The following is a 12,140-nucleotide window of genomic DNA, read 5'->3' on the forward strand; positions in this document are numbered from 1 at the left end:
TCTCCCCACCAATGTTAATTTAACAGAACCCAAACAACAAAATCCGTTCTCCAGTTTCGGAAATTTACCTCGCTAAATGAAAATCTAGCGAAAAATAACTATTTTTTATCTGTGAAAATTAAAATTTTTTTTAAAAATAAATTCCTTATTTAGTATCTACTTGATAATCACTTTTTAATGAGTTATCAAGCAACTTTCTAGCTATCATAGTTTAGGATAAGAGTTAAAAAATAGAAATTTTGGGACTGTTCACGCCGACGTTTTTATGGATTCAAGTGGTTTACCACTTGGGTGTGATATCAAATCTCTCTCATTAATATTTTAAACTAAAGCTAGCTAAATTACACACCTACTCTGTACTCATTATTACTGAGTTACATTTTTATTATTTTCCTATTTAACACAAATTCTTGAAGTTTTCAAAATTCAGACTTTTTTTATTTCAATTACCACACTTCCTTGATTAAAAATCAAGAAAGTAAAGCTATACACATTTAAAACTGAAAATTTCCGTATAAAAAACTCAAAATGAGTCAAAATATTTTCAACATTTTATAGCGTAGGTATAAAAAATGAAAATAAAACCATTTAATGAAATTTTCATGTATCTACGGTTATTTATCTTAGAGTTATACCAAAATCCAAAATTGATTTTATCGAAACCCGATTTTGCGTAAAAATTACCGTTTTCCTTAATTTTGTTTTGTTTTACCCTGTGTCTTTGGTAACTATTGAGAATTTAAATGTTTACCTCCCATATGCACTAACTAGATTCACTTTCCCATTGAACAAGACACTGTTAAAGCAGTGTTAGTGTGTTACTTCCCCAAACGGTGATGAGTGATGACAGTCGACAGACACAAAAATGAAAATAAATAAATATATATAAAAATATTTTTTTTTTTAAACACACACCGCTCCGCTCAGAATCTAAAGTTAGACTAGGTATACACAAAATTTATAAAACTGTGCTTTTTTTAATAATGCGTAGCTTATGCCTTTTGGTATTGCATATTATTTTTTATTAGTCCTCCTTTCCATTAATGTATATTCCGGACACACATGCGTTGTACCAAAAATGGTTGTATAAATCAAATCGTATGTATTATTATTTATTCGTCGTTTTTTGAATGTGCAATACATAATTTAATTTAATAATTATTTTAAAGCTTATTCATGAATCATGCGGATTTATGTGTTTCCATAACATTTTATAAAACTAATTTAATAAGTTACACTTGTAAACAAATTAAAACAAATATATCAAAAGCCTTTTTAAACGAATAAATAATTAGCGGATGAACATAAAATTATTTAAATAGAGTATGTTAAAACCTTTAAGATTTTTTTTATATACTATTATATCATATAATATTTTAATGCAGTAAACCTATTATAATATGAGATAATAATAATTAAATTAAAATAGAAATAATTAAAAATATACAATATGTGCAAAATACAAATGCGAGGGAAAAAGTCATCCAGTGATAGCACTACCTTTAGTTCCTACATAAATATCTATATATCTAAATTATATATATATTCTTCTCTCTACTGTGGTTATTGGTTTAATTACTATTATTAAAAAGGTCTCTATATCAATTTTATTTCAGACGTCGCGCGTCGTGGGAGATTTTCAGGGATTGTATGATAATATGTTTGAAACTATAAAAGCATCGACAATTTTTTGTATTGCTAAAGTATTTTTAAAATGCACTTAGAAATGTTACTTACGTTAAATGTATATTTATGAATTTAACAACGTGATTATATTTTTTAGAATTGCGACCAATAACTATATTATATTGCATTCATTACCACCATGATAGTTTTCAGAAAAAAAATCGATACACTTAATGCTCTTTTGGTGTTCCTGGGCAACAAACACTAAACAACATGTCAGTAGTAAAAAAGTTTTCCGTTATACCTACCCTACATATACCAACGGAAATAAATTGACATTTATACTCCTCATATCTATACGCACACGCTGCATATCCTTTCACTTGATGAGCTTTTGACAAGTTCCGATTAAATGGGTCAATTGCTGATAAATCGGAAGTGTGAATGTTGACGGTGAGGGTTAGATATGAAGGATGGGCACTGCAAGTGTTCCTATTCTGCCAAGCAGTGCCTCGACAATAGGTTGTGTCCCAGTGAATGATTATGATAAATTGTAACTTTATAACTACTCAAAGAGAAAAATAAAAGTAATAAAAAAAAACAGTAAATAATAACAAAACGCCCTATATATTATAATGCGTACTTAATATGTATGTGTATATGTGCTATTTTTATTATGCCACCTTTTTGTCAGTGTATTTTACGTAAGTAGAATTTTGACACTTTTTTCTCCATTAATTACTATTTGTTAAAATATAAGGCATTATTTCGCACAATTCTATCATTAAACAAAAAAGTTTTCCTTATTTTTTATATAGTACCGCGGTACTCAATAGGTATAACATAAAAGTAAAATCTACTTACAGATCTCCAGGCCCCAGGCGACAGGCCGGATATACTTTTACAGGCATTATACTTGTATTATCAAATGTTATTATTATTGAGATCTCGAATAAACTGGATTTTCAGTGACGGACCCAAATACTAAGAGTAAATTTAAAACAATATAAATTTATTCTATACAAAAAATATAGATATAATATATAAACATTTTCCATCTACATCTATCTATATTATATTATATAATATACCTATAAAACAAAATACATAAAAAATAAAATAACAAATAACTTTCAGAGTAAATAGATATTAAGTAGGTACCTATTAGCTATATTATATTAATGTGTTGTCCTAACAAATAGGAGATTGGCTATCAATCTTATTAACTATAAAATATATTTAGGAAAAAATATATTATAATTTATATTTGTTTTTGAAATCCATCTGTTGAGATAATAGGTAATTTGTATTATTAGTAATGATTCATTACAATCACATTTAAATTAGGAATTCTACAAAATCGTATTTACTTAGAAATTATAAGTTATAATTACTAGTTAGATATCTATATAATATACCTAGTATTCTATCCCATTTTTGATGATCGCTAAAATGTCTATGGATCAAACTAAAATACTACTGTAATCCTATATCTATTCCTAAAGTATACAGTATTGTTCAGTTTAAATTTATGATTTATTGACAATAATTGCATATTTTCATTCGGGTGCCCAACCCCCTAGATCGTAGTTTTAACGTTTAACCGTTTCCATTAAATTATTTCTCAGTTAATTATAACAGGTGGTGATTACTCGTTAGAGAGACTGGTAGGTAACCTGAATTACAATGAATAATAATTATATTCTTAGATATGCATATACACTAATACATTATATATGCAGTTAAAATAGTAATTATTATTTTCAAAATATGTGAATTCAGGTGCGAGGAATGATGGATCATGAATATATTTATAGTTTATTATGTTAAATAAATTGAAATACGAGTTGTATGTAAACATGCGATATATATACCTACTATATGTAGTAAGTTAATTTTAAAGAAAATATTTCAAATAAAAATAACTTTATTCCAAATGTTTTAATGTAGTTTAATCAATGCCATTATCAATTACGTAAATTTAAACGTTAACTTATATAAACTATTCAAATTGTTGTAAGTTTAAGGTGCGCATCAATGCAGCCTTCTTTTCTAATTCAGCTTATTATTTACATATTTTACACAGGGACAGAACCATTCAAATTGTACCTACCTATGTATATACTAGTTAAATAAAAAAAATGATATAACTTACTATGGTGACGTTAGAATACTTGTAACTCGCATTAATTTAATTTGAACTCTACATAAATTATGTAACATATTGGATGATTATATGAGTGGAGCATTAGAAATGTAGGTATTGATTTTATATGGTGCGGTTGTGTGTTTTATTTTCGTCATTTTTTATTGTTATTTATCATATTGAATTTTATTATTTATTATTTATTGTTTCATACAACTTCATGTGACATTAGTTTTTTTTTACAGTTTATTACGTTATACAAAATGTAAATAACATTTTACAGCTTTTTTCTAATTTTTTCTAAAATATATTTTTAGTAAGTAAAAAGCAACGAAAGCATCATGTAGATCTATCTACAAATCTAAAAATGTACCTGGCTCGTATTTTGTTAATATGAATAATAATTACGCACAAAATATATACTTACGGTTTTTTTATAGACGTGAAATAATTTTCATAGCTCCAATGAGTTAGAAAATTGTAGAATTTTTAACGATAATTTGTTTTTTTCAATTTTATAAGTAATACCATTGATTGTGAATAGTATTCGTAATAGTATTCATAATCAATGGTAATACTAATAAATTTTAATACAAAGGAAAATAAATATGTTATTCTAATTAAAATATTAAGCGTTAGAGCTATTAAGAGTATGTATGTGTTTTCGCTGAAATCATATTTATAAATAACATTGATTTTAAAATAGATATTTGGATTTTTTTCTTTAATTAAATATAATATTATAATATTATCACACAAGTGAAAAATTGAAAAACTATTCAATAAACCATGGAAAATGTTTCATTTATATTTATAAAGAAACTCGAAGTACTTAGGCACCTATATTATGTTATATATTATAACATATATCTAATGTAAAATGAACGATAATAACTAATAAGTAACACTACCTATTAAACTTTCAAGTTACACTATTTCGTGTAATATATTCCGTGACTATGAACTATTAGATGGTATGGGAATTCGTAAGAAATTACTTGTTGTTTAAATTTACTAAGTGCATACAAAATATCATATAAATACTTTTGTGTGCATTTGCATTTTATTGCTAAATGGTGAACAAAAACTGTTAGAAAAAATAAATTAATACACATAAATCATAAAAAAAAACAATTTATATTTTATTTGCAAATGAAAGTAATTTGTTATTCACACTTATTAAAATTATTGGTAACATTTTAGTAAATACTTTTAAACTGCAATTTGTCTTACAAATATTATTTTCATTATATAATAGGTACCTATTATTTAGACAAATAATATATAGCCATATAGGTACCTACTAACTATAAAAACTAGTACCGTTGGCTGGTGCTAGGAGCGATATATGGCAACATTTAAGTTTTAAAATTAACAAAAAAAGAGATTTACCAAAGCGTTTTGTAAAAAGTGCAAATGTTCTGTTGATTTTAGTGAAAAATACGTCTAATCTTAAATCGAATTTTCAACAATGATCAAGTACAAAACCAAGTACGCCAAACACTTTAATTCTATCTAAATTATCAAGTAAAACCAACGCGCTAAGGAAATGACAAAAGGCGTTATTGTTATAAAAGAGTTACCTATCTCTTTTAGACCTCGTAGCATCCATTGTAGAAGGAGATGGTTTTCTTAAATTTATGAAAATAGCTGTACCTAAATATGTTGTAGTAAATAAATTTTCCAGTAATTACACAATAACTATAGTTGTTGAATTGACTGAACAAAATAAAAATGAAGATATAGAATATTTCTTATAAAATATTGCACATGTTTTGCAATTGATTATTGGATGTCATTGTCAAATCGTGGTTATTTAGGTATAACTTGTCATTATATATAATACTGGTGTTTACGTACACGTGTTTTTTAAACATTGGAAACCTCTGAGTCCCATACTTCAATAAATATCGTCACTAATTTAAAATAGTTTTTACATTTTTGACCATTTAAAATAAAGTTTGTGCTTCCGTATTCGTTTATGCTGCAAATGTGGTCAAAGCTATTAATGCCATGGGTCAAATAAATTTAGTTAGATGTACTGTTGACTCTATAGTCAATACAGTTATCTGCTGGGCTCCAAAATAATATGGTAAAATAAATAATAAACAAACCGGAAAAATAGTGGGACATTTTAATAAAAGTACGACTGGTCAAAATAACTTGAAAATGAACAAGACAATTTTGGCGAAAAAAAAACATAAATTAGTTCAATCTACCTATTTGGCTTCTCTCATTCTACCTATTTACTTTAAAGTAGCTTCAAGATAGATGTACGTAAGTTACATCTACCTGCTACCATTTCAGACCATTTATTTAATTTATACGTCATACAGTATTGAATTAAGTAGACAAAAAAATATCCATGTATCTATATGGTGTTATATATTTTTATTCTTTACAATTTGTATTACGTTAATTATATGTCAAATTCACCATTAAGTTAAAAAATTTCAATTTAAAATATACATTTCACAAGAAAAAAAAGTTCTTATTTCTCATAAAATTTATAATAAGATTTTATTGACAGGCATTTTAAGTAGGTATTTTGAATCGAACGAAATATTAAATTGTTAAAACATTATTCTCTGTACTTGGGCTAATAAATTTTTTTTTCAATATTAATCAATACCTAGGTACTTGGTGTAGGTAAGTAAAATATGGAACAAAATTGTTTTTTTTGCTTTTTCGCACTGGTTTTTCTTATAATAGTAAAAACTTGAGTAAAATGTAATATGCATCTACTATTTAAAATTATTTTGTGCCAATAACATATTTGTTAATTTAAATAAGTAATATTATAAATTATAGTCAACTGATATCCACTAAGTATAAATAATGGTTAATTTAATTATAAGATAATACCTATTGACTTTTGAGTGATAAATAATATTCTATATAATATAATGTACTGTATAGAACTTAAAAAACACTAATGGCCTAACAATATTGAACTATGGAATACAAATATAAAAATAATTATTACTAATAAAACCATCGACATAATTTTTAAAAAAATAACTCAAACTGTACAAATTGTCCTATTATAATAATATTATTATCTAGGCCCTAGGTCTTATATTTAAAGACAATTTTTCTATGCAGATAATATGGCTTTGGGAGTTCTGTTATGGTCTTATTATTTACTGTAAATCGTTTAACTAAATCGTTTAATAGTGGCTGACCATATTTATTTTAATCCTATGTTTAATTATTTTAGACGTCGGTGGAAGTATGGAAAATTTGATGGACGAGACTCAAGAAAAATTCAGTTCAATATTTGGAAAAGCAGAAAAACAAGTTGATGATGTAGAAAAATCAGTAGAAGACAAAGTAAACGATTTTACTTCAACTATGCCAGAGTAAGTGGCAATTATTATTCCATGGATACTTCCATCGTTTGTTGAAATTATAAATGACGATAAAGTTATGACCTATACTTATAACTTATAATAATTATAAGTATAAGAGTCACACTCCATCGCATGTCATTAATAAGCTATAGTGTTAAGCAATTATCCCTCATGATCATCTTATTACATGTACAAGTTAATTAATTGTTATTTTAAGCACCTATATAATATATAACTATTTATTCGTGTATTTTATTCATAAGCTAATGTAGAGTATAATATATAATATGTCAACTGTCAAGCATCAACGTAGGAATAAGGGTATATATATTATAGTGTATTCATCATAATGTATACAGCGTGACTGAACCAACAAATATTAATAAACAACATTAAAAAAAAATTAAATCATATATTTTGTATATCAATTATCAATACTAAACAATTTAAGCTACCTACCTCAATTTATGTTATAATCATATAACTACGCTCTTCCTTTTCATGGTTTAGAAGTATTTTACTTGTTTCAACATAATGCATTAACATATTATATTGTAGATTTAATACATTAAACAAGTACCTAGTAATAATATATATACATATTCAAATATTTATTTTTCTTATTAATTTATTTTTAAAAAAAAATGTATTATAGATCTCATAATAATTTAAAATAATAATGAAAGTACAAAATGTGCATTATATGTTGTTAAATAAATCACCAATCAAACTGCTCAAATCGATGTATAATATTATAATAATATATTATACCTACGGTGTTCCGAGTCACCGAGGGTGGGTTCATACACCAAAAAACCTTCTATTAATCCTACAAAAAATAAACATTTTTTTCATCATAATTATTGTCGATCATGATATCCAGAATTCGTTGACAAATTATAGATATAAGACAAGAGTATATGCTTGTAAAAAGATCTTATCCTGATCAATAAAAAACCTATTAGTACTATAATCGCAGAACTTACTATACCTACAACGCCAAGCCACCAAAACGCGAGGGCACGCAATATCCGGCCACGCGTATATGCAAAACATAGATATTTATAGAACACTCCGACACTCGTGACGTGGTAGTAGGTATACATGCCACATTACCATCTATAACAATAATATATTGTGTACACGGGTCACTGAAGACTTATACATTTTATGATGTAACATAATACAAACGTATTTGATAGCTGTAGAATGTACTATATGTAGGTCTATATTGAGTATAGTTATTACTTATTACAATTTATTGCCCATTACGATTACGAATATGTTTCTGTTGACTAATTCTAATGATATGACTACAACTAACGTCCCATGTTAAAAATATAATTTTATTGAAATACCTTCTCATGATAAAATTTGATAGATATTAGGTATGTATTGTGACAAATCAATCTGGCTCACTCAATTCGATATGAAAAAAATGCACCGGGATATTTGCACTGTACCATTGACTTGGTTCATTATCCCGGTGCTGGATAATGTGGAATAATTTACACCGGTTTGTACCATTGAATTTCTAGAATAACAATAGTGTAAAATACATTAAATATTAATATGAAAAACCAATTCATTTGTTTTCTAAGTTATATCGACGTCTTATTAAGATATTATAAAAGAGATATCTTTTTAATTTGTTTCATAACAGATTTTTTTTCTTGGGTACCTAAAATGATTTTTAGTTATTTATTTTAAATTAATTTTAAGAATAATTAAATTAACCTTAAAATAATTTTAAAATAAATAATTAAAAACATTTTTAAGGATTTAAAGCAAAGAATTTGTTATAAAACAAATTAAAAAAGTGTTTTTAGCCTTTTATAATATGTCTAACCTATAGATTTAACTTAGAACTAGCTAGTTTTATTTGTAAGACTTCACTTCTAACACAATAATATAATGTTAAATAATTCATAAGCATTATTTTTATCAAATACAATTTCATTCAACAACTCAATTTTATTCTTTAAGCTTGCAAAAATCATTAAAAAATCATTCCTCGTGTCCTGCTCACGCAAGTGTGTGACCGTGCCTTGACCTTTGACTGTTTTAGGTAGACACGCAAATCGTCAGTTAGTAACACTGAATATCGTGTACTTACAATCAAGATCAAAATTTATTTTTAATATTATTATTAACCTTTTAAATAGGTTATAATTTTATTTTGAATGTGTTTTTTTTTTTTAGAAAACCTAAAATACAAGAAGTTATTCTTCTTACAGTTGAAGAAACTAGAGTAATACCAATAGACATACTCAAGTCTGAAGTTCTAACAAATGGAAATGATGCCGTGGTTGGAGAGGTAAATAACAATGCAAAAGAAGAACAGACAGAAATAAAACCTGAAGAGTCTCCTATCGATGTAAATGAAAAACAAAATGAGGAAGAAGATAAAGTTGAAGAAGAAAAAGTTGAAGAAGAAAAAGCCGAAGAAGAAAAAGTCGAAGAAGAAAAAGTCGAAGAGGAAAATGTCGAAGAAGAAAAAGTTGAAGAAACAAAATCTGAGGAAGAAGTGAAGGAAGAAGAAGAAGAAGAAGAAGAAGAAAAAATTACTGAAAAAGAAAAAGCTGAAGAAAATGAAGTAGAAGAGTAAATATCAAAGTAAGCAAGTTAACTAAAGGGCGGCTCAAAACTATATTAAATACATTTTATACCTACAAAGAAAAAGCTATTTGAAAGATTTATATACCTATAGTGGAATTAATAATTTTATACATTATATTTTTTGATAAAATTGTATAGAATTAAAATTGCATTATGTATAGTTATTTTATTATATTGTATACGGTTTTAAGATAATTTTTTTATACTTAATAAAAACAACTTTAAATTTAAATCTACCTTACACATTGAACTTGTTGACGAATTTGACAGGACACAAATGGACATTTACCGCCTAAAAGGCACCATTAGATTTATTAAGTAGATTTTTATTATTTTTAAATCGATTATATTATGAGTACCTATATATTATTTATTACTGAGGGTTGTAAAGCTTAGTATAGTAATAATATAAATTAAAATTATTTGATAGTATCAGGAATAATACTATGTACATTGACTGTGATATATATAATTATAATTAACTATATTATAGAAAAAAGCAAAAACCATGGAAAGAACAATCAATTATCATTTGTAAAAGGACTTGTCGAAAATGTGCATCCTTCTAGTAAAACCTGAAATATCGGCACTGTATTACAATTTTTTAAATTACAAAATTTCAAATAAATGATTGCATTTTGAAATTTGAATACATTTTAAGAGCATACCATGGTTTTTTTTTATTTTTGAGCGCATCGGTGCACAAACATCCTAATTCCTAAACCTATCCTACTTAAATGTTATAAAGGATGTCGATTTAATCATATTATAAGGTGCTACGTCATTATAAAAGCCTTGGATTTACGCCATGTTGAAAACCGTTGGCCCATAATAATTATATCATTGATTTATCAAACAATAACTTTGGTACTACGTCGAGTGATCAATTTTTTCCAACACCTCTGATGCCAACGACATAAATTTTCCAGGAAAACCAATTTAAAGTGTACCAATATTATTACATAGCTACAATATACCTTCTAATATCGTCGGTAATTTAATAAATTAGTACCAATATTGTTTTGCCTTGAGCAGTGACTATTATTTTGTACTTTGTCTGCTTATAACAAGACTACTAAGGTCATACACTCATACCTATCTTATATGCATATTATATTTTTCTAAAAAAAACCTTTCAATTGAGTGTTTTTATTTAAAAAGTGGTATATTTGCAAATAACAAATCAACAAAGTTTTAGGTACATAAATCTGTATTGAATTCCGAGAACATTAGATTTGTAATCAATTGTTGCACATTATTTGTTTCATCGTATTCTGAACGTGATGCACTTCTGATGTGTTTGTCAGGTTTTACGTGTTATACACTTGTACGACATTAAAACGTTTTTCACGTTACAGATTATACAAAATAAAATAAAATTATACGATAAAAATACAGATTATTGTATTTTATATTTAACTTGGCTACACAATTGGTAAGCTTTTGTTATACATTATGTTACTTTTCAAACGTTATTGTTAATTTTGTAACAAACTTGTGTCGTGTATACATTTTATAAACATTAATTATGATTAATCTATTTTCCAAATTATAACCGTGCGCACACAAAAAATAATATTATGAAAACCGACCAAGTGCGAGTCGGACTCGCGCACGAAAGGTTAGTCATCATCTATAAACATGTTAGCACTTGCTATATGAAGTCCTTTATGCAGTAAAAAAAAACCAGAATAATATTCAAGCCTGCCAATATCATCTGTTCAAAATATTTCATATTACCTTCATCGTTGAATAATATGCATCTTATGTTCAGTGGCGAAGTCTATAAAAAAAATGTTGTTGCTCAAATAATAGTTAAGTTGGGTAATAATAGGCGATAATAAGTTAGTGAATGCATTTTTCCTTTAGATACATAGAAGTATAGAACAGAAAATTAAATGAAATTACATTACATTAAATTAATACGTAATTTCGTCCAAATTTGAACTTAAAATGACTATAAAAATAAACTGTGCTTATGTATTTCTTAGAATTTTTGGTAACAGAATTAAATATTTACGTGGAATCTTGTTTTAAATTTTCAATCTTTAGATATAAAAGTTGAACATTTTATAAGTTTTTAACTACAAAATAATTATTCAATTTTAAATTTGATAAATTTTGTCAACATTTTAACTTCAAATGCTTATAAAAAAAAATTGTGCCTATGTATATTTAATATTTTTCAACTGCTATTGTAACAATGTATCAGGAGCCTTGTATTAATTTTTTACACTTTTTGGCCCAATAGATAAAACTTTATTGATATTTATAGAAAAAAAAACTAAAAAAATTTAAAAATTACAATGTCCGTAAACAGATCAAAAAGATTCAAATTATTTTAAAAATTTTATCGTATATAGAAAATGCTGATATAAACATTCAGTGAAATTTTC

General features: G+C 26.0%; 1 protein-coding gene across 1 annotated transcript in view; it reads left to right on the top strand.

Annotated features, from left to right (window-relative positions):
• Positions 1-11,557, top strand: part of LOC100168127 (rho GTPase-activating protein gacV) — a 19,576-nt gene extending 8,019 nt beyond the window's left edge. The window contains exons 2-3 of the mRNA XM_001946955.5: positions 6,993-7,134; positions 9,328-11,557. Of these exons, the coding sequence (XP_001946990.1) occupies positions 6,993-7,134; positions 9,328-9,733 (548 nt within the window). The 3' untranslated portion in view covers positions 9,734-11,557. The remainder of the gene's footprint in view (positions 1-6,992; positions 7,135-9,327) is intronic.
• The last annotated feature ends 583 nt before the right edge of the window (positions 11,558-12,140 follow it).

This window comes from Acyrthosiphon pisum, chromosome A1, assembly GCF_005508785.2.
Source record: "Acyrthosiphon pisum isolate AL4f chromosome A1, pea_aphid_22Mar2018_4r6ur, whole genome shotgun sequence".
Lineage (NCBI taxonomy): Eukaryota > Metazoa > Arthropoda > Insecta > Hemiptera > Aphididae > Acyrthosiphon > Acyrthosiphon pisum.